This window comes from Glandiceps talaboti, chromosome 20, assembly GCF_964340395.1.
Source record: "Glandiceps talaboti chromosome 20, keGlaTala1.1, whole genome shotgun sequence".
In the NCBI taxonomy this organism is placed as follows: Eukaryota; Metazoa; Hemichordata; class Enteropneusta; family Spengelidae; genus Glandiceps; species Glandiceps talaboti.
In genome coordinates, this window is record NC_135568.1 from 9,580,378 (window position 1) to 9,605,467 (window position 25,090).

The 25,090-nt window shown below is 35.9% G+C and overlaps 1 protein-coding gene across 3 annotated transcripts in view; it reads right to left on the minus strand.

The window, feature by feature from the left end:
* Positions 1-14,323: 14,323 nt before the first annotated feature.
* Positions 14,324-25,090, minus strand: part of LOC144450793 (uncharacterized) — a 62,868-nt gene continuing 52,101 nt past the window's right edge. For all 3 annotated transcript variants that reach the window (XM_078141517.1, XM_078141516.1, XM_078141515.1), the window contains 3 exons: positions 19,743-19,994; positions 17,356-17,444; positions 14,324-15,945 (listed from right to left, as the gene is read on the minus strand). In XM_078141517.1, coding sequence (XP_077997643.1) covers positions 15,896-15,945; positions 17,356-17,444; positions 19,743-19,987 — 384 coding nt within the window. In that variant the 5' untranslated portion in view covers positions 19,988-19,994 and the 3' untranslated portion in view covers positions 14,324-15,895. The remainder of the gene's footprint in view (positions 15,946-17,355; positions 17,445-19,742; positions 19,995-25,090) is intronic.

Below are 25,090 nucleotides of genomic sequence, written 5' to 3' on the forward strand. Positions count from 1 at the left end.
TATAAAATCCCGCCCTACCTACCCTATTCTCTGAGACCTTGTTATCGGAAACACACGTATTATTTTTTTGGCCTTAGCATATTGTCTATCCGTAGCTTACAATCTAGTCTTGTTTTCGGACGGAGGAAGACTGGACTGGACTTGATTGTGTGTGCATGCGCATTACATAGCTTGCCTGTATCTTATACATGTATAGATAGATGTTTAAAACTCGGGCCGCCCACCCCGTTTGAAAATATGAACTCTCTGATAATTCTGTACTGTATTAAAGGCAAAGTGGTCAAGACTGTCACTAAAATTATAAAAGATTCAAACACGCCCACAAGCATTCAAAATATGACTTTCTCCTGAGTGGCCACCGCCCCCGAGTACGTACCACACATGCACAAACGATTCGTTACAAAATTCTTCTAATGATAAAGTGATATCGCAACAAGGGAAACCATACAAGTTTTCTTCCAGACGAGTTGCTAAAGTCATTAAATGACAAAATGAAACCCATTAACTTTCGTAATTCTTTACAATTTGTTAATAAACCTTCTTCAAATTTTCATCGAAATCTAACAAGTAACTTAAATGAACCTCGGCTTTTTGAGTGGTACACAGTGCTACTTATATGCAAACGAATCGGAGCGTGCTTCCATATGCTCGGAACAAATCGAATCAATTAGTGTATTATGGGACCAACACATATATCGTGGTAGTGCATGTCCTGATACGCTTTCTTGAAGTTTCCCATGGGTATTCTAATAGCTAGTGTATTTATTCGAGATGAAATACGTTTACTTTGTTGCTAAATACGTCGTTCAAAAGGCGACATTTAGCGAGTATGAGTGGGCTAAAATATGCCATGCGTCCCCTGGATGCCGTCGACGCGTCACGGCGGTATTGTAATGCTTCTTGTCGGCAAATGATAAACAATCAGATAAATAAAAGTCATTGAACGTGAAACACCCGACATTACAAGTGTTTGTGTATATCTAGTCTAGTCGTTTTTATTTATTTTGCCATAATTTGGGGGACATAATATTTTTGCATTTATACCCACAGACACTGACAATTAGTCAGATAGTGTGAGTAAATACCAGTAAATGTTGGTTAATAAGACAAGAACAGTGTAGTTTTTGTTTACTGATGTCTATTACAACCATCAGCAATGATTTTTTTCACAACGCTGTTGAGTTTTATTCACCTGTTGACGACGCTCGTCATAGCCTGTGTGCTAACGATGTCCCTCACAAAATCGCGTGGTCTAAGTGGGACCGGAAACACCTGAAAACTCTCGAAGTATATCCGAAGGGAACTGACTGAAAAAAGATCATTTTAAGGTGTTTGCAGACGCTTTAAAAAAAAAAAAAAAAAAAAAAAAAAAAGTTTTAAAACCAGAATGCGTTTCACAAACATGTCGTCTAGCAAGATAGCAATAGTGAATGTGAGCATTTTGAATCACCTTTCTAAATGTGTATTCACAGCTAGCATATAGATAACCTTTTTTGTAGTTTAAGATACTTGTACAACTCATAACACCAAAGTAAAGCGTTTTCCGTATGTACTACATTTGTTTAGAGCATCCATATCAAGTACAACCCATAACACTAAAGTTAAGTGTTTTCTGTGTGTACTACAATCATTTATAGCATTTATATCTGTAAAAGTATACTGTTTCATTTATTAATTGACCACATTAGAAAGGAAACATGCTAAGCTTGTAAATAAACCAATTGAAACAATATACTTTTACACTCAATGTGAATGCTATACCTGAGTGTATGTTATAGAGAAAGTGCTTTACTTCATCAGTGTTACTCGTAGTATATCAGTACCAATGTCTACGCTAGCTGTTCCTAATACAGTACATGTTTACGTGCATCATGACGGCTTGGTTTACACCTTTCCATGTTCACTTCCTTTGTTCCATTTCAACAACGGTATGTTTTTCTACCTTTCCGAAGGACACTTCCTTTGTTCCGTTTCCATATTTTTCAACATCTTTCAAGGCAACTTGTTCATTCCATTTTAACATATATATTTTAGCACCTTCCCTTAGCTCCTTCCTTTGTTCCATTTTAACATCTATATCTATACATTTTCCACCATTTAATGTTCAGTTCCTTTGTCCCATTTTCATATTTTTAAAAGTACTTTTCAATGCCAACCTCTTTGTTCCAATTTTAATTAACATATTAACATATATATTTTTAACACATTTCCATGGCAACTTACTTTGTTCCATTTCAACATCTATATTTTTTCCACCTTTCAATGACCACTTCCAAATTTTGCACACCTTCGTTTGTCTTCCCGACCTGCATGCACGTCTCTTTTCTTTCCCCAGCGATGTTTGTACATATTTCATCAAACTATCACAGAAGGGGTATTCTGACCAATATTTCGTTTGGTCTTGGGTCGAAGCAATATTTTTCCAAAACAAAAACAATTAAACAGATAGTAAAGTAATAGAAAATCCCGCCCTACCTACCCTATTCTCTGAGACCATGTCATCGGAAACACACTATTATTTTTTTGGGCCTTAGCATATTGTCTATCCGTAGCTTACAAGCTAGTCTTGTTTTCGGACGGAGGAAGTCTGGATTGGACTTGATTCTGTGTGCATGCGCATTACACAGCTTGCCGGTATCTTATATATAGATGTTTAGAACTCTGGCCACCCACCCCTTTTGAAAATTTGAATTACTCTGTATTGTATTAAGACAAAGTGGTCAAGACTGTCACTAAAATTATAAAAGATTCAAACAAGCCCACAAGCATTCAAAATATGACTTTCTCCCGAGTGGCCACCGCCCCCGAGTACGTACACCACACATGCACAAACGATTCGTTACAAAATTCTTCTAACGATAAAGTGATATCTCGACAAGGGAAACCATTAACTTTCGTAATTCTTTACAATTTGTTAATAAACCTTCTTCAAATTTTCATCGAAATCTAACAAGTAACTTAAATGAACCTCGGCTTTTTGAGTGGTACACAGTGGTATTTACATGCAAACGAATCGGAGCGTGCTTTCATATGCTTGGAGCAAATCGAATCAGTTAGTGTATTATGGGACCAACACATATATCGTGGTAGTGCATGTCCTGATACGCTTTCTTGAAGTTTCCCATGGGTATTCTAATAGCTAATGTATTCATTCGAGATGAAATACGTTTACTTTGTTGCTAAATACGTCGTTCAAAAGGCGACATTTAGCGAGTATGAGTGGGCTAAAATATGCCATGCGTCCCCTGGATGCCGTCGACGCGTCACGGCGGTATTGTAATGTTTCTTGTCGGCAAATGATAAACAATCAGATAAATAAAAGTCATTGAATGTGAAACACCCGACATTACAAGTGTTTGTGTATATCTAGTCTAGTCGTTTTTATTTATTTTGCCATAATTTGGGGGACATAATATTTTTGCATTTATACCCACAGACACTGACAATTAGTCAGATAGTGTGAGTAAATACCAGTAAATGTTGGTTAATAAGACAAGAACAGTGTAGTTTTTGTTTACTGATGTCTATTACAACCATCAGCAATGATTTTTTTCACAACGCTGTTGAGTTTTATTCACCTGTTGACGACGCTCGTCATAGCCTGTGTGCTAACGATGTCCCTCACAAAATCGCGTGGTCTAAGTGGGACCGTACATGGTAGATTGCAAGAGTACTAGTGGGTGATAGTGTATCGTCGTAAACCACACCTTCTTTTACGGCAGGCACACTTTACGCTGTCGACTATCACCAGTACTGTACGTCATTAGGCCAGAAAAAATAAAAAACTGTTCAACCTACCCATATATATTTTTTGGTGATGGCCAATATATCCTTATGCGGGCTTCGCATGTCAATAAAATGCACATTTTGTTTCACAATTAAGGATATTTCTTCATATTTCCTGAATAGTACATGTAACAATATACATTTGAGTCTATTCCAAATCATATAATATCTTATACAGTGGTTTACTTGGCGCTGATGACTAAGCATGAATTGAGATTGTTGCAAATCCAATGTGCACTAAAAGGTTTACGACCATGGGAGTGGGCTGAGCAGTCATTGGGTCATCAAAAGTATGAAAGTCTTGAAATGTTTCGCTCTTAATTCGGAATTGTTTGGAACCAAATTAAACTTCAGGAGAAATCATTTACCAAGTGCACATCCGCAAAATATCTTTTAGCTTTACCGCAACAAAATACACTTCCAGATAATATGTAATACATAGCATAATTGTTTCAATTCTGGTATTTTATTACCATATTCAAGCATTGTAAGACAGTCAATTAAAATTATGTCTATGGTTTGATATTTTATACCTCTAAATGGCCTCCTACACTCTTATTTTCAATTCTTTTTCACCTTTGGAGTTGTCGCCTCCCAACCAGTAGTAATCAAGGTGATAATTGTCTTTCTCCTAAGACAAGAAGATGGAAGGTGGCTGGCTAAGTACCTCCATGTAAAGGTTATAGCTAATTAGAGACATCTCCTTATGCATGTGAAATCCACATCCTGTGTAAAGTAATCTCGTTCGGAGTATTATTGTAGTTGGCTATCACTATTATTTTAATGCATCATTGTACCATATAATTGTATATCTCCACTGTAGTGTAGGTGACTGAATGGGTGGCTAAAATAATGCTTGAGTTTCATTTGGTGGGGCTTAACATTTTTTGAGAAGAGAGGGTGAGAGAAGCTACAACATTTGTTTAATCGTAAATTGTGTACATTTCCTAACTGTAGCTATGCAGACAAATTGCAAGAGATAGTATCAAGGTGACTGAATAAACTTGACCTGAAATATTTTGCTATCATTATATATGGTTTGTTTAATTTTACCCTCGTCAAGCATTGAGAAAAAATGAAAATGAACCTACCTACCCAATGTGATGGGTTAGGTTGCCCGTTGACCAGCGTTTTTATTTTTTCTGGCCTTACATATGATATTTAATTAATAAAATAGATATTATGTAAACTGCATGCAAATTTATGTAAATTACCCACCTTTCTAAATTTTAAATGCATGATTGCACAAGACAAAGTTCTGCCCCCCCCCCCCCCCGGCAATTTGGTCAGGCTACGGCCTTGGGCTCGAGTATGAACCATTGTATTGCACAAGGATTATTTCCACTCGTGTATTGTGGAGTGCTGTAACAAGTGGATACAATTTGACCACACTGACACTGGTAGACTTCCATTAGGGATTCAAATGTGAATGTTGTAATTCTAGAACAGCTGAAAAATGCTTCGATTTCATATGTCGGCTGAGAGGGCGCACATACCGCACTGCAATGAAAAACAGGGTCGGATTTTTAATACCAACATCGCAGAACTTTTGTCCCTTAGTTATCATTCATGATGACTTGCCAGCCTCAACATGTGTGGCTTGATTATGTAACAAGGTAGGTACCAAGTAGAATGAATATGTAGACTTGCTGTACAATATATTGTCATTTTTATTTCCCGGGAAATACCTTGATGCATGGGAGGGGGGGTAGGGGGGGGGGACAGACAGACATGTCAGGGGCGATAACTATATTTCTGCCCACAGTCCAACTCAAAGCATGCTTGCGATGGATAGATGGCGGATCAACGGTGCGTGAATTCTTAAAATGGATGGGTTTTTTAATTAAATTATTGACATGTTTTAGATTTTTGGTGAGGTGGGGGGGGGGGTGAAGGTCACTGTTTCAAACTCAATTATATGAGACAGGAATTGAAACTTCATCACTTTCATAAAATTCCTTTGATTTCTGCCATGAAATTGTATGAACTTCATTTTATCCGAGTCATCGTTCTAATGGCTGTATCGTGTATGGCAATTCGATGATTATAAGATTTTTACTCAGCCGACTGAGGGCGTTAAACGTAAAGACGGTATGACTAATGTAGCATAACGCATGGCCGAGGTCGAAGTTAGACGTATCAGATTAGAACATACATCAATAAGAGAAAGACAAACACTTCATGGTATACACACATGAATGATGTGCACGTGTATTTTGACGACTTCAAAATTATCGGCTGTCTTCAGAGGCACATTGTTTGGATATCTCTTGTGTACGTCCCTGTTTCGCGAAAACAAAACCGCAGCAACCCGTGGCGATATCAGTGGTTTGAGGCTAAATGCAGTGTGTGTTAGAGAACGGAAATTAAAACGAAAGACAATTTCAATGCGTTTTATATTTACTTGTCTGCTCGAAGCTGAGATTTGTGAGGTTTTTCTAGATCTTAACTATGAATATTTGTATGTAATAAAGATTGCTGCCCGTCTCGTTTAATACTCTCCCTTTTTTCAGTTAATTAAATTATCTACTAGGCAAAGATAAATTGTGGGGACAGCACACATTCATATATGGATCTGCTGCGCACTAGGTCATATAGGGTCCACTTAAAACAAATATTTTTGCAAAGACAAATTACACAACGGTGTAGCATTCTGCATATGGATATTTTTTGTCTGAAAATAAAGAAACAAACATGTAACGGCCAGCTTGGTTGACAAGGACTCTACAAGATTAAGTTTCAGAGGTGATTCGGTTACATCTTCTTTTCACTGATAGAACGATTTTATCTGTTATTTGATCTCCCCTGTTCTTATATGTAACTGTCTTAATTTTCCTCTGTGATGTTCATCTTTATCAATACCTAGGCAACTGGTAGCAGAACCAAAGGTAGGTTATATATCTGAACAATCTCACTGCTATTATTGGTATAAATGAATTTTCTGACAGCTACACCTGCGATAATCATGCGCATACGAATGCATACGAGCGCACGCACACACACACACACACACACACACACACACACACACACACACACACACACACACACACACACACACACACACACGGAGAACTACATCAACATTTTGAAATAATCTTTTTAAGATGGTAATCGTAAACATGTGGGCATAGTACGCTTAAAATCAATCTGATTAAAATCATATGACCTTCGCGATACATGTTTACGTTTTCGTCAGGCAATCAAGACGAAAACGTAAACATGTATTACGAAGGTCAATTCAAGCAAAAATACCGAAGTAAAATAACAATGAACGATTAGCCGACATCTACATCGATTTTAATCAGATTGGCTTAAAATCAACTCTTTGAACATTGTATGTGTTAAAAAGTAAACATTGCCTAGTGGTTCTAAGCCCTATAGTATAGGTGTGAACTATTTCCTTGCAATTAGATATCGCCATTTTACAACCGCGGGAAATATATTAATACAAGGTCCATCATGGAGTATCATTAAATCCAGAAACATCAAAGCTGAACACAATAACTCACCTAGTTCACCTAACTTGTGGAAGATTTGTAATTCAGATTGTGGTTGTGTAATAATGATATGAGTTCCAATACATCGTTCCATATTAGGTTAGAGGATGTTGCATCATGGGATATGTGAGACTCGGGAGGGTTTTTTGTACCTACAAGGTAGGTGTGAATACAAAGACTGTTAAACCACAGGGTAGGTGTCAATATCGAGGGTGTTGTACTATAGTTAAGGGGAGAATATGGAGGAATATGTACAATACAGTATGAGTCAATATTTAAAAAAATTGCTCTCAAAAGATTAAGAGTGAATATGGAAAGAGTTGTACCATAGTGTAGGTGTGAATATGGAGGGTGTTGTGCCCATAGGGTAGATAGGAATATGAAGGGTGTTGTACCCATAGGTTAGGTGTGAATATGAAGGGTGCTGTACCCATAGGTTAGGTGTGAATATGAAGGGTGTTGTACCCATATTATAGGCGTGAATGTGGAGGGTGTTGTACCCATAGGTTAGGTGTGAATATGGAGGGTGTTATACCCTTAGGGTAGATAGGAATATGAAGGGTGTTGTACCCATAGGTTAGGTGTGAATATGAAGGGTGTTGTACCCATAGGTTAGGTGTGCATATGAAGGGTGTTGTACCCATATTATAGGTGTGAATATGGTGGGTGTTGTACCCATAGGTTAGGTGTGAATATGGAGGGTGTTGTACCCATAGCTTAGGTGTGAATATGAAGGGTGCTGTACCCATATGTTAGGTGTGAATATGAAGGATGTTGTACCACAGTGTAGGTGTGAATCTGGAGGGTGTTGTACCCATAGGTTAGGTGTGAATATGAAGGGTATTGTACCATAGTGTAGGTGTGAATATGGATGGCATATTGTCCCCTTTGGGCAGATATGAATATGAAGGGTGTTGTACCATAGTGTAGGTGTGAATATGGAGGGTGTTGTACCCTTAGGGTAGATATGAATATGAAGGGTGTTGTACCCATATGTTAGGTGTGAATATGAAGGGTGTTGTACCATAGTGTAGGTGTGAATATGGAGGGTGTTGTACCCATAGGTTGGGTGTGAATATGAAGGGTGTTGTACCATAGTGTAGGTGTGAATATGGATGGCATATTGTCCCCTTTGGGCAGATATGAATATGAAGGGTGTTGTACCATAGTGTAGGTGTGAATATGGAGGGTGTTGTACCCTTAGGGTAGATAGGAATATGAAGGATGTTGTACCCTTAGGGCAGATATGGATATGAAGGGTGTTGTACCCATATGTTAGGTGTGAATATGGAGGGTGTTGTACCCATAGGGTAGGCGTGAATATGAAGGGTGTTGTACCCATAGAGCTGATGTAAAATAATAGAGAGTGTAGTTGTATTCCCATGTTTGTGAACTAGAATTGTAATCATTATGTTGATGGTTACCTGTGCAATATGAGAAGGCAACTGCTTAACCTTTAGCTAAGCTAATGCATCAACTGATAGATTATACGCCTCGTCGTGATATGCATATTTCTTTCCATTGGCAAATGAGAAACCAACTCATTAACCTTTAGCCGCTAACCGTAAGGATCAAATTGATTCACGTGAACTTTTTCCCTGGGATCGCAAAATTGGTTATTTCTAAAGCAGCGAGGATCATACAATGATACAACAGTAATTTTACAAATACAATTTAGGGAGCCTTCAGTAATTACAAGTGGGGAGGGTCAGGGAATTGGCCGATGGGTCAGATTTTACAAGTTGGTCTTGAGGCGGCCATATTAAAAAAATTAAGTTAGATAGAGTTACCTTTCATTATGAATAATTTCATTAGCTAAATTTGCACTGCTTTGTTATGGCAGTCATTCATTGACACCACAGCTACATCTAACCACTGCCACCATTGTATCAGAACATATCAGTGAAAGTGCTTATTTACCATGTGATGAATCGGTGATTGTAAGTTGTAGTTTAGGAGAAGTGTTGGCATCACAGGAGTGAAGGGAGAATAGTGTTATAAGATATTGGAGTTGGAGTGGGGACGTTGATCGTGATCCAGACAATGTCAGCAACTGGAGCACCAGTTAGTATTGAGGAGTCTCAACGGCATTTAATGCTATTTTTTAGATGAACCTGGGAAAGGGTCATGTTTTAGAGAAAGGAAATTGGGGAAGAGCTAGGATTTGCAATTGGAAAAAGGAAATGGGGAGTTTCAGATTTTATGTGACAGACGACACTTGAACCCCCACCTGTAATTGCTGAAGGTTCCCTTATACAGCAATACACCTATGTATTGCTTTGAATGACGATGTTGTAAATTTGATAAAATGAGGTACATGGAGTTTTACTACCAAACTAGAGAGACTTTAGACTTTCAGTAGGCAGCACAATATCTTTACGTCTGACAACATTTTTTGTTACGAATTACATTTAAAAAATATAAACACTGATAGGGCGCACCCACATAAAATGGTAACATTTATCTTGTTATGAACACACATATAAACAGTTTTGTTTCTTTATTTATCTACATTGTTTCATCCGACAGTAGGTTTGATTTGCGCTGACCTTGTTATAAAATAATAAATGTATCATTAATATACTTGCGTGCTAGCTATGTGTATTCTGTTTATGTAGTTGTTAACAAAAGGCGTTGTGTGAGATGTAAAATACGTCGTGCCGACGAACTGAAAATCTAGCGTCTCTCTAGTTTTCTAGTACTTCCATAGCAAGCGCTAAATATTGCCAACTTTATACTTTCAAAAAAAAAACATATGTTCACACGCTACTGAAGGGGTGAATGTCGTAAATACGGAGTGACAAACCCAGTCTTGCTAAAGGAGTTTTGAATCGTTAGCACTGATAGTTCCTTTACCGCTATAAATGGAAAACAATTTATCGAGGTTGCCCCTTTGTAAAATATTTACGTCTTGTTTAATGGATCGTTCTTAATGGACAGGTGCAATTCAAGTAAATACCTACATTAGATATTTAAATGATGTCGACTTTGAAGAGTTTCCGGAATACCAACGGATATGTAACTACAAACGACACTTTATTTAATATTATAACTCTTCGTATGAGTTTTTTTTTTGGATATCAAATAAAAGGCCATACGTTAACTAGAAATGACAAGACCGTGTATGTGTTTTGTATTTTTTTTTTTTGAAAGAGGGAAAATATTGATGAATAATACGTAATTATAACATAGTTAATTGGTATACAAAAGACCGCAGTCTCTCTGACCACATCTCGTTGTGCATACGCAACGACTACTATCAAGATGTGAAGATGCCAGTTAGTCTTAATTATTTTAGTATGCTTTGTATATACTTTGATTTGTTCCATCCAGTATATGTTTTAGTAGTTACAGGCTGCAAACCACAGTATGTGTCGAATTCTGAAACATATTGAAACAGATAATATTGTATTTTCAAGAGTTACATACATCCCTACTAAAAGATTGACTACAACTTAACAGTATTGGCGAGGTCAATAAATAGTTCTTTTTATCAACCGCTGCTGTTAACGTTAATACCCACGGTTGAGTAATAGTAAAGTTCATTCACACCCATCCAACTGCACATGCAATGGGATAGCTTCCCCAGCAGACTGTATTGTCGACGTGGCAAGTGCTCACTGCCTAGAGCCTAGAACCTGCGAACTTGGTACTGACAATTCTGTAATTTTGGCCACGTCTCATTATATGCATGGGAAGTTAATCCATGACGACAAATCAGCACAAGATAAGTTTATCATGTGTTGATAGTCGAGGTTACTTGTACAAAGCGCACGTTTTCGTATACAGCCAACTAGGTCATACCTCACAGTCGACAAATATCAGTGTCGTGTGACTTAGTCGTATGGATTAGGCAACGTGTACAACCAATGAACCTCTAACGATGAGTTTCTATAGCTGAGTTAGCAGGCTGTGTGGGCAGAACGTAATACTTGTCAGGTCGATCCCCTCCTCCCCATTATTTATAGATGATAGTATATTTAGTCATTTTGCTATACATATTAAATCTTCACCAAAACTTGCCACTAGGGTTGTTGAGAAGTGTCTACGTGTTTGAGAGGATTCTTTTTACAGTCATGTATGCCAACGAAGAGAGAAATAGTCTTATAACCAGTCTTCACTTTATAGAGAAGGGTGTTATTTTCGCTTATATATGAGTGATTAACATGACGGTTGTTATCGACACTGTCCTTCTTTTATCTTTTTTTTTTTATAAAAAGCCGCAATGACTCCCTTTAACTTAGAAAATGGACATTTCCCTGTTAAAGATATGAACTCGATTTCCAAGCAAGGGTGTTATCATATCCTCATGCAACTCGATGAAAGATATATATATATATATATATATATATATATATATATATATATATATATATATATATATATATATATATATATATATATATATATATATATATATATATATAACTCGGTGAGTATCAATCTGCTAAGACAGTGCTCTATACCGCAGTGGCAGAGCGTAATAGTTTTGGTAGTACTGGAACTCTTTCTTGGGTGTAACTCGGAGTTTCACGCATATTGCGATCATCAGACACTCTGAGGCCTACTCTCTGGGTGTGCTGTATATATAGAGTGTAGGCAATAGAAATACCATCACCATTGTCTGTGTCGGTGGGTAGGTGTTGTATGTGTGGAGGTGTTGGTTGTTATTGTGTGGGTTATTGGGTGCGGACAAGTAAGTGTTGGCGGGTTGTTATATGTTGGGCTTTGATGTTCCGTTAGTTAACGGGTTTAGTTTAGGTGATAGATGCTCTATTGAAGTTGGACAAATAAAACTTATTCTCGTGTCGGCATTTGGATATCAACTCAGTTCTTTTGTTTAGTGTGGAGCTTTTGTCTGCTTTAATAATAGTTAGTTTGGAAACTGAAAAGAAACAATGAGCCTTTTTCCGTATCCTGGTCCATCAGCAAGAAAGCCCGAGCATACACCAATAAAACAAAGCGGTGCAACCTGTGTTTAACCGAAAAACTAACTATTATTAAAGCAGACAAAAGCTCCACACTAAACAAAAGAACTGAGTTGATATCCAAATGCCGACACGAGAATAAGTTTTATTTGTCCAACTTCAATAGAGCATCTATCACCTAAACTAAACCCGTTAACTAACGGAACATCAAAGCCCAACATATAACAACCCGCCAACACTTACTTGTCCGCACCCAATAACCCACACAATAACAACCAACACCTCCACACATACAACACCTACCCACCGACACAGACAATGGTGATGGTATTTCTATTGCCTACACTCTATATATACAGCACACCCAGAGAGTAGGCCTCAGAGTATATATATATATATATATATATATATATATATATATATATATATATATATATATATATATATATATATATATATTTGAGAAGGTCTAGAGTCCTTTCTGAATGCGTTATTCATATGGAATTATTGGTGTCAGTGTTATGTCAGATATGTCACAATTATCTGTGTCATGTACTTAGCACGTTGCATATTATATGGCCCTACAATCATGCGAACAAATTTCATTTCCAATAGGAAGTAGACACTCTCTTTCTACTTCTGATCATGTGTGGCATTTAAAGTATGTTATTACTCTTGTTCTTTTCCTTCCGATGACTAGCCTTTGAAAAGTGAAATAATCGATGAATCATATATATGCATCGTGCTAACTTGTTCCATTTTCATATCACAAAATGTTGTAAGGTAAACACCATTAGATAAATTGTACGTGACCCATACATGTACGAGATATTTTTTCACGTTAATTCTTCTATATGGTTATCATTTCATTCTTCTTTATTGTTGGGGATGCAAGAAATCGACGGCTCAGTGGTTTTTAATTTAGAATGACTGTGTAGGGTGGTTCAATTCGATGGTTGTTTCGTCATGTAAAGGCTTAATTTCAGTTTCTTAATAAGCTTCGTGACTTTGTCAAAGGTTATTACTGTATCATATGAACCCAAGGGAATCGTCGATAGAGTCCTTTGTACTGTCACAATGACTACTGATACAATATTCCTGTCTAAGAAGAAGTGTACGTGTTATACCTGTGCACTTATTATTCATTGAATAATGCTACACCCACCCTATGTACTTTTCATGTCTAACCTCAATATTGCACTCTTGTATGAACTTTCCATTGTTAACGACACACATTGATAGCACATCTGTGCATAAGTTTTAATGAACTCCTTTGAAGGACCGGCCACGCTGTTAGGCTTGAAGTGTACAAGATATACGACTTGCAATTAAGAACCTTAAACGTTTGCAAGAACTATGCCTAGGAGAAGTCAATCAAATTCTCAGGTAAAACCAAGGACAAAATTAGGGGTCATAGTACAAGTAAATCTTTGAAATAGTTGGCATAGCAAAATTAAGTCATTTAGATTCCGATATGGTTGCCGAATACTTTTATAAATCCACAGGAAATAATTATAATAATATTGCAGATATGTTAAAGAGATGTTGAAACTCGAAAATTCTTTTACATATTTCAAAGGACTGGGAGTAAGCTTTCAAATGACAAAGTTTTGAGAGAACGGAAAAACTCTGGAAAATTTGGCATCGAGGCGCATTTTGCCCTAATATATATCATTTACTTGATTGACATTGGTACCAGATGCGGATTAATAATAATAATAATAATAATAATAATAATAATAATAATAATAATAATAATAATGTTGGTTTTTATATAGCGCTTTCCCACTTTGTGCTCAAAACGCTTTACAATTATTATCCCTGGCACGGATCTATAGCGACACAACTACCCTGTATGCTCCCCCAACGTCCCTGGGAAGCATTCTACCTTACATAAGGAAGCTGGCCATTCCGAGAGAACAGTCATCAAATACAAATATGGTATCGTCGACAGCTCAAGAATCCCAAGTTTTCACATGCTTTGCATTTATACAACATCCTCAAATGTGTTCGTTCTTTAACATACATGAGACAACTGAACAACCTGAATTATAGTGCAATAACAATATCTTTAGGAATCTACAATAGAAACTTTTAATCGACCAATAAACCAAATAAATGACGAAAAGTCACATCAACAAATTGTGTATCAGTCTTCGTAATACATTTAAAGTGTACATTAATAAATCATTTTTTTTTTAGATTTTGAGAGATTGCCAAACTAAATAAAACTATTCAGCTTCCGTTGTTGAAATGACTTGTTGGAACATCAAATAATACATTGCAATGTTTTCAAAGACGAACGAGCTATGAATGACATTTGATACAATGACAAATATATGCCTCCACAGTGAAGAAACATTCACGTTATTTTAAATTGTAGTACCATGAAATGTACGATATATTGGTACGATGCTGGCGTAGAGTGTTTGGTTTTTATAATACTAGAAGCTTATCCAGTCTTTGTATGTTACTCCCGATTTTGTATTTCTAATGATACCCAATTTTTTTTGACATAGGTAGAATTGAATGCTTGACACAATAAATCATTTTCATGGGATTTCAAATATTTTACATTTGGCACTGCACTACATTTTGAAATACAACGGAAATACATCTATGTACACAGTGATCCATGAGATGATCAAACTCTCTGTTTCGTCATGCATACAAAGATTTGTAACGTATTTGTTCACAAATGTCTATCACCCCTTAAATATTACCTACTAAAAATATATGTAGTCAGCATCTGTGGTATATTATAAGCAAACAGGCTTCGCAGTGGTGTCTGGTGGTCTAGATACATGAATATACTGCGCTGGAAACGTAAATATTCCTTGAGAATCTTAATGGGCAGTGTCGTCGACTGTTTTGATTAATTAATTAATTGATTAACTAATTAATTGATTAATTAATTAATTAATTAATGTATTTTTTAAACTTAATGGCCATGCTTTTGTCATTTGAAGAAACTTATTATACATGTAGAATTGCTTGTTATTATTAATTGTTTATATTACGTAACGGAAACCTAGAAATAGTGTGGTATACAGTGATATATCTATTTTCATAAGGCCTATTGAGCTAGCTAGTTTACGGCTACTCTACCGAGTAAAGTTTCTTGTTTTGAGGACATTCGAATAGTTGGGTGCCATAAAAGGATTTGAAAGATATCCCTTCAAACTTGTCAAATCAAATGTAATTGCCAACCAATGTCTTGTGTGTTATTGTTTTTCCATGTTTGTGATGGAAGAATAACACCGTGTGATGGAAGAATAACAATAGGTGGAGAAATCAGCAATTTCATTATATTACCTTCAAATATATTCTATTGGCAGCATCAATGTACATTGTATACCATTAGGCATTACAGAAAATAGTAGAGTTAATAAAATCGGTTCCTCAATACAAGAAATTTTATTCTGGGATTTATGTAATTGTATGGACTCTTTGGAATTGTAAATGATATAAATTGAATTATGAATGCATACCGTTTTCTAGTTTAGGGCAATTACTGCTTGTAGTTTGCAAATAAATAAACCAAATGTCTTGTTCTCATGCGTTAGCTTTGTGCGGATTTCACACTAAATGTTTACGTTTTAACTTATTTTTCAAAACTAATTTAAAAAGTGTACATTTGTGGAAAATAAATGTCTTCTTAGTCTTCCTAAAGTTGCAAGATCAGTCGAGAATGAGAGTTTCAAGTTCCGATTGGCTTATCTTGTCGTCATCTGAAAAGAAAAATGAACATAAAATTGTTACTTCATCTGGGCAGGATAAGAAGCCAAAATGTCACATATACTTATACTTAGGGAAGATATGGCAAAACTGTATCTTTTTAAAATAGCATTTATGCAGTATACTTTAGAAACCTTTACTTTTTATCGTACACTCTTAGACATTGCAGCCTTGTGTTGAGATCATTCTCTTAGTATGTTGTCGACAAGACAGAATTTTTATCAGTAAACCAGGGATGAAACTGAGAATCTGGCAGTGAGAATATGGAACAGGGTGCTATTGAAATTGTAACAATTGCCTGCTATAAGTAGCAACTTACTATACCCCCTCCCCCTAATGATGGCACAAGAATTTTTTTGTCGCCTCATATATTACACGAAAAGAAGGTGATTGTTTAAATATCAGTAACTTGCTACATGTGTCGGATATTGTATTTAGCTATCAGGAACAATTAAGAATTTATGAATGAAGACTTACAATAACACCAGTGTATGACGATCAATTATTATACTAATCTAAGGTATTCATTGTGAAAACATGCTCTGCGAAGTATGATCCTTTACCAAGTACATTAATTTTGTACATGAAAACTCACTCAAAGTTCTCCGACGCTTCATTTAATCACTAAATGGTTCTTTGATAAGTAGTTTGGGGTACTGTCTGTTGCTATCATTCTAGAGCTTATGTTTCATTGTCTCTGATACGAACTGGAACCATATGTCAATGATTTAATGATCTCTAATGGTCGTAGGTTGTCAGTGTCACTGTATATACTTCCTTATAATCTGTACTATCTATAAGCCTGTCATATTAAACAATATTTCACATTACTGCTCACTCTTCTGGGACCAATTTTATAAAACAAAAACAACCACATTTGGAATTACATGGTGCTGCTTACGGGTGAACATTTAAAGAGGCGGTAATGACCTTCACCTCATTGTTTAGGTTTCGAATATGTCGACTTGATATTAGTACTGAAATGTTTTTCTTCGGGAATGTAGTACGTGCATATTCAATCTGATTAAAATCCGATGTAGATGTCGGCTAAGCGTTCATTGTTATTTTACCTCGGTACTTTTGCTTGAACTGACCTTCGTGATATATGTTTACGTTTTCGTCCTGATCGCCCTCTCTAGAGGCGGCAATCAAGACCAACAAGTAAACATGTATCACGACGGTCAATCCAAGCAAAATAACGAAGGTAAAATGGCAATGAACGCTTAGCCGACATCTACATCTGATTTTAATCCGATTTGTGCATATTCAGCTTCTGTATCTTTCCTCATTAGTTGAAAACGCAATAACAATTTCAATCCAGTTGTCAGCCAATTAATTTCGCTGATGATTTCGTTGAACCTTGGTTGGAATCATTTTGATCAGTGGCTAGTATATTGCCTTACCATTTAAGTCAATTACTTTAACGATTTTTCTGATTAACCTGGGTGAGTTTCGAATAAGGTCGACAGTTTCTTCGGCCGTGAGAACATTTCTGAAAAGATAAGAATAAGTTAGTAATGTATCGATTCAGATCTTATTGAGATTTCTGAATTAGTTATAGTGAAAGAGTATTAGGTATAAAAAGACGTTAACATTGTGTAATAACAAGGCATTGGTAATGAATTCACTGTGTGTGTGTGTGTGTGTGTGTGTGTGTGTGTGTGTGCAAGTTCTTGCGCCAATTATGTAACTCGGCACTCTGACAGCTTACAACAACAACAACAACAACAACAACAACAACAACAACAACATCAACAACAACAATTGTTACTACTACTACTACTACTACTAACAAATAATAATAATACCCCCCCCCCAACTGTGTTTACTAACATCTTCTCTACTACAGTGCTGGTAATACAGTTCCTGTGAGTAGTAATTATTATCAAACACTGTGTAAAGGAAATATCTTTGAACAATTTGCCTCCATTTAGCTTTCAAGTGTATCGTGACCTTCGATGTTATCAAATTAATTTGACTTAAGTTTTTGTTCTGGTGTCAAGGGAATTTGTGTTATTTTTTTTTGAGTTTCATTATACTTGACTTCTTTATCCACACTCCATGTCTTAAATCACCCAGGTTGATTGCTTGTATATCAGGGGTCTTATAGATATAATCCTAAAAGGTATGTCGAGATGAGTTACACAGAACGCACTCTATATCTTGAAATATCGATTCTTTTGATCAGTATCATAAAAAGTAAGCTCCACATTATTTTTACACTCCTCCTGCCTATGAAAAATATTTAGAGATTATGCTTTCAGAAGATAACAATACAAAGATTAGCGGCCTTTTTGTTTCATGCATTTTCTTTGAGAAAAGAGGCAGAAAATATCGCTTTAACCATGACATATTATCTGTTGTATGCAAGAACTTCTCAGATTTTGTTTTGGGCCTATGGCCATGTCTACACAATAAATGACCTATATATAGTATTAATAAACAGAACGAACTCTAGCTGTGAATCCAAGCATTTTATTTACACTCTTCAAGTCTATGAAAAAACGAGTAAAACAATTTCCTAATTTTACCTTACAATGTAGTTTTGGAATATGTATCTTTTATCAATAGCGTAATGGTTCACGCAATCTAATTAAAACATGTTGTGGTTAAAGCGGCTAGATGTCTTTATTTACCTCTACTTCCATCGTTTTGTCTCGTTTATTTTGGTTCGGGGTGACTGCAGCCTTCCCACATCTGACCCTGTGTAATAGAAACTCTCCTTTGAATCTCGCGCTTTTGAGCAGCCAATCAGGATGAGCGTTACGTTGGCATGTGCGCACACTGGAGGAATTGAAAGAAAAGGAAACGTACGCACGGAGGATTGCGTTAACTACAAGACGTCTCTCCCAACGATTTTGAAAGAAGTGTGCTGATTGGTTGAAGAAACTTTGTAAGATCTTTGATTTTCAAACGAGATGTTCTATTACACAGGGTCAGATGTGATGGGTAGGCGTCGATCACCTAGAGCAAAACAAAAGTCACAAAACGATGGAAATAGAGGTAAGTAAAGACATCTGGCCGCTTTCACCACACCAGATTGAGGTTCACGCTATTTTTTAAAAACACATTCCATTCAACAAGACGTGTCGATTTTAAGGGGTGAAACACATTTTACAAATCGTCCTTATTACTTTTATAAGCAGCTATCGACAACTATACACATTTAGAAAGACACAGTTATAAAGAAAAAAACAGAGAATTTGTAGTATACTATCTTCTTTGAAAGGATAATGTCATGAGTTGCTCATGTCCGTTGACAGAGAAAACGTGACACAAGATTGAGGGCGCGCTCTAACGTGATAACTATAATTCCGTTCACTTTCCGAGGTGTCCAGATTTATACTAAAAAATATGTTAGATCACAAACCCATATTAGTCGTTAGTGCTTCAAAAAAAGCATAAAAGTATTACATCTACTATTACATCTACTAGAGTGACTACAGAATTTCAATTAGGCAGCATGTTTTTTTTACATCTCACACAATGTTCTTTGGTACGAATTGCAAACAAAATACAGGCACTGATATCGAGAACGCACATGAAATGTAACATTTATCTATCTGTGTGAAAACAAATTATCAGTTTGTGTTTGAATCTTCTCTGTTCAAAGTGAAATAAAATGTATCATTCTATACGGTTGTGCGCTATTAATGTTTTTATTTTGTTTTATGTAAATTGTAACAAAATAAAGTTAAATGCGAGACATAAAACAATTGAAACTCTATAGTCAGTCACTCTGGTTTGGTAGTATTTAAAAAAAAAAAGATTTAAAAAAATATATACTAACTTGCTGTCGGAAAGTGATCTTTCATAGGAGTTTATCTCTTGTGTCTTTGATATTGGTACATAACTTCTTTTACCCGCTGTTAGGATATTTTTGGTAGGATTATCACAGATGAGACTTTGAAATGGACACCGACATCCTTTAGGTATTCGACATCCAACGCCTTGACAGCATGGCGGTTGCGCTGAGATATTGCTCCAAAGAACAGCTACTAACACTGTTAAAAAGATGAGTACAGGAGTACGCATTCTATTTCTGCAGAACGAAGAAGATCATAGAAAAAATATGTTTACTCAATAGTCAAGCTAATTCCTAATGTTCTGTGCGATAAAAACAACAAATTTGAAAGGACAGAGTGAGCTAGATGAAACAAATATATATATATATATATATATATATATATATATATATATATATATATATATATATATATATATATATATATATATATATATATATATATATATATATATATATATATATATTCCGGAAACGGAAATAACAGCCATAATCCAAAATGGCCAACATTTATGCATCTCCACTTCAATGTGTGCGATATCGGCGCAGAGTTAGATTTAGCTTCTTATCAGAATAGATATGAGTTCATTCAGTTATTGAATATTGAATAAGGAGAATTGAAGAATTACATTAAAAATAATTTTTCAGAGATGGACATTAGGTCCCAAATTTCAGATCATGTTATTAGTATCAATTCCAATTCGGCCCTCAATCGGAGAATCGTGACCCTTACATTTGAAATATGGTTTCACTGTTACCTTACTGAATGATATAACACGATTGCGATATATGTGAGACCTACAAATCGTTGGAAGTTTCTATACACGATGTGTATGTTCTAGACAAGTCATATTTCTATATTGAAATTGTTTTTGCTGTTCTTAATTTTCAGTGGAAAGTGAAATCTCAGTATATGCCTTTTTATTTTAAGAGATGGTTTATCATATTTACTGTGTAGAAATTCCACTTAGCGTGTCACTTTAATATCGCAATATATACTTATATCACTACATCACATAACTATAACCGAGAAAATATTTTTGTGTATGACACCTCTAAGTTTTATAAAGTGACCTGTTTAGCTGTTATCGCTAGTTTATCTTCGAGTACAGTTGTATATCTGAAATGTATTTTAGCAAATAATGTTATAACGCCTAGAATAACACAACCTACTATCTTTATCATGTAACGTTTTGGTATTTTTGGTATTTGTATTGGGTACACAAAGATATTGATGTACATGTACATGTACATCCTGTCATTTAACTCTTCAGAATTATTTCAGACACAGACATGAATAGGCAGTGTGAGAGAGACGTATACCTTAGTTAGCATACATTTTATTTGTCTTGAAAATGACATATAACCAAAGACACTGTGATTAAAATAAAGGCATTTTACTGGCCTTCGCATGATAAATTTGGGACCTATATATTTCTATAACGCGGAAATTTCACACGGCCGCGCAATGGACGAGGGATAAAGTCGTAATACGAAACACACAGATGAGTTAAAGAGGGTATTATGTCTCCTGACCCAAAAGCTTAGTCTTCTTGTAAGATAAAGGCATTAGTGGCACCTTATCCTTAGAATATCTTCTTAGCTACCTTACACCCTTGTGATGGTGTTTTTCCTCCATTGAAGAAGATTTACGTGTATATTATCTTTGACTCACATGTATTACAACTATCCATCATGCGTATCTTGTTGATAATTGAACATCCACGTTCAGTCATCACAAATTGACATTAGCTTAATATCCAAGTAAATAGCTCAGGATCTGGGTTCTCAGCCTTTCTTTCAAAGAAAACCCTCATAACTTTACTTTGTCTGATGGTTCGCCAATCTGACATGTGATACTTTTAGATGCGTCATCCTCACAAAGATGACACCGAGAGCTATCCCTAGTATAAAGCAACCCTATTTATTTGAATCCAACGTCAGTTTCACTATTTGGGAATATTTCTTTTCATTATATGCAAATAGTGAATCGTTTAGCTATGTACAATTTGCCATTAGGCCACATCATGCGCTTCGTTCCTGAAAGTTGTGATGCCATTTATTTACCAATTTAGAAATAATTGGGTGAAAAGGAAACTCAGAAATTAGATTAAAATCCGTTGGACATTACAAATTGAGATCAGGATACATGGGGTACATGGTGTTTTTGTGGATAAAAGAGTAGTTCAGATCGTGAAAGAGTACTTAACATATAACTGTGACCATTGTACCAAATATCATCCACAACTGTGCGCCTTACACAAACATGAGACTAAAGACAACTTTTGTGATTAATAGCCCTATGCACAATACATAACAGATTACGAACAGTGTTTGGTAAAACTTTTGTGATAAAATATTTAGATTCATAGCATCCTCCTTTCCTTTTGAAGTCGACTAGGTAAGATCTTGTCTGGATGTAAAATACCCTTAAGGATAGACCTTGTATACATCAAGTATTACCAGTCAGGGTTTGTATCAGATATGTGTTGTCCTTGGGTTCGCATCACGTAGTATATATTACGTTTTACATGCAGATGTCCTTGGCAACTTAAAGTGACCCCATGGATAAGAAATTGTGATATATTTTGTATTTTTAATTAATTAAACTATTTTACTATGTTTTACTACTTGAAAAAATGATATGATATAGCATAGACCAAGCCCTTGTTTATAACTCAATAATATTGCAACATAAGCAATGCTATATATATATTTTTAAACTTGTCTTTTGAAATAAAATAAAGCTTGACCTGACATTTCAAACGCTTCACCACAGGCTGTGTGTACACGAGGTGTATCATTTTCACCCTTGAACGTACGTTTCTCTTCGAAGTGCGATATCAAATGTTTGATATTCCTTCAAGTTTTAATTCCTGTGATGTTCTTTACGAAATGAATTGCACAAGTAGTGGCCTAGGATTGAAATTAATGAACACGCATACACGTTCCCATGACAACGTAAAGCGCAGTATTTGTCTTTCTCATTTCAAATTAATCGGGGTTTTCTAGTATGGTCGTATTTATACAGGAAATGCCCTGATGGGTATTTTTCATAACAAAACCGGTTGATTGCGAATCGGAGACTGAATTTCGTCAGAATATCATCCATGTGTCGTTGATAGCAAACTTTGTTCAATATTATGACCACATCACAGTTGAAAAAGAAATGTCTCTATGTCATGTTGATATTGTTGGGTATATGTGTAGAATATCAGAGAGAAAAATAAGAAACTTTATTTTATTTTATTTTAAAAATCGAATTACACTCTTACCTTTCCTATCTTTTTCTTTTACATATATCAAACACTCTATTTCATGGAGTTTGTGTCCATGCACAAGCCAAGTTATTGCATTAGAACAGAAGATATGGATTTTATACTAAATTTCGTTCTGCGTCACCCGATGTTACATAATTTATACCTGAGGAGGTATAGTTATATTATTTCCCAGTATTTTCCTTCATTCAGCCGGTAAATACTCGTTTGTCACTACTCGTCTAGCGACTGGTAGTGACAAGTCCCCCTCAGGGCACTCGTATTTGAATTTGAAAAACAACGGAGAATAATACCTAATCATAGCATAGGAGTTGATTACTATCAATGCAATCTCAATAATTGTGATCTATTATTGTACTCGCTGTTAGATGAAGTACACATAGAAGCTCTAAATAGGTAACAACGCCAAGGATTCGACACGCATGCGCGTATTATCTTAATATAGCGTTGACAAAAGATTTCTCGTATTTTCTTTAGATTGTCCATTACTGGGGAAGAGTTTGTTGACCTTATAGTCGTAATATATATTGGAAAATTTCGTTTTGTGATTTCTTAAATAATATGACAACTGTACTTAGCTTTTTGTTATTGCTAAAATAAAGAAATGTGAAACAACATGTACCGCAAGTGATTTGTAAATAAGCTGGGTGAAACTGAAAAAGAAATGTAATCACTGCGTCACGTCTAGTCGCATGCATATGGTGCTTTACCATATATTGGAACATCACTATTCATACATGGATTGCTTGTGTTTACTTGCTATTAAATGTAATTATATGTGTTTATTAAGTTTGTTTACAAATCTCATCGGATACGTACATAGTTCCCTGTAATTAACGCGTTACAAACATGAAATATTCTCCTGGAAAGAATAACGTACTTTGAAAATGTTGTTTCACGTTATTCCTTCTACATAGAAATGATGGTGTACTCTTAAAAAGCCAAAATGAATACCCATTTCCATTCATATTACCACTTTAGGCTAAATATTTCGAATGTCACTATAAAAATGACGTTAGTTTATAAACATTGCTTTCCCCACACTGTGCTCAAAGCGCTTTACAATTATTACCCCCTATGCATGGACCTAGCGCAACGGCTCTTTTAAAACGTCTTAACTCTCTGAGGACCACACAATCCATTGCAGCCTCTATTAGCGCAGAGATTTATGCATTCTCGTTGTAACGTCTATCAGGTCCATAACTGTACAGCTAATTTACCGGGGCGGTGCAATCATGGCTCAAATCTTGCCCTAAGACTTCATCCACTTACTGAGTCAAACGGCAACAACAGTAAGGCTCGAACCTTTCAGCCTGCAGAATCCTTGCCAGCCATCCAAAAATTCGACCATCATGATTCCTCAATGGTAAGCTAAAGTAATCAGCACATACTCAGATTATGACTCTAGGAATATGCTATGAAAACAGATATCACTCCCACGTTAAACAAACGTAAGGCGAGGAAATATTTTGACTCTACATGAACAAAATGTTCAGCGAATATTTAGATCGCTACAATATATTCATAAAGACCAGAAAACAGTTCTCTTGAAAGATAATTACACACATAAGTACACCGTTGAACAAACATATCGGGATGCTGTATATACATTTAGAAACAATTGAAAGAAGATGTGGATTGATAGTCGCCATCTTTAATTAGCACCACTCCGCGTTGAGGAAAACGTGATCTATAATCTTATACCAATGTGTACTCAGAGATTAAGCGAACACAAATAGCCCGAACCATCAACTTTCTTTTTCAGATCCTGGACGCACCAAGAGACTTGGTAAATAAGCAAATGTGTGAACTCCCCTTAGTAAATCCGTTCTGACGCCAATACGCAGAGACGGATTAAAAGAGACGAAAAGAACTCTGTTTGTACACCGTTACAAGATTTTTGTGACAGGGGAGTCAAGCAATATAACTGTGACCTGAGTGTACGAGATTAAACTCATCCTCTTGCATCTAAAGCTTGCAGTATTTATTCCAAATTAGTGTATGCTAACAATCTTATATATAAGATATACCTATATATATATATTCAACTGTGCA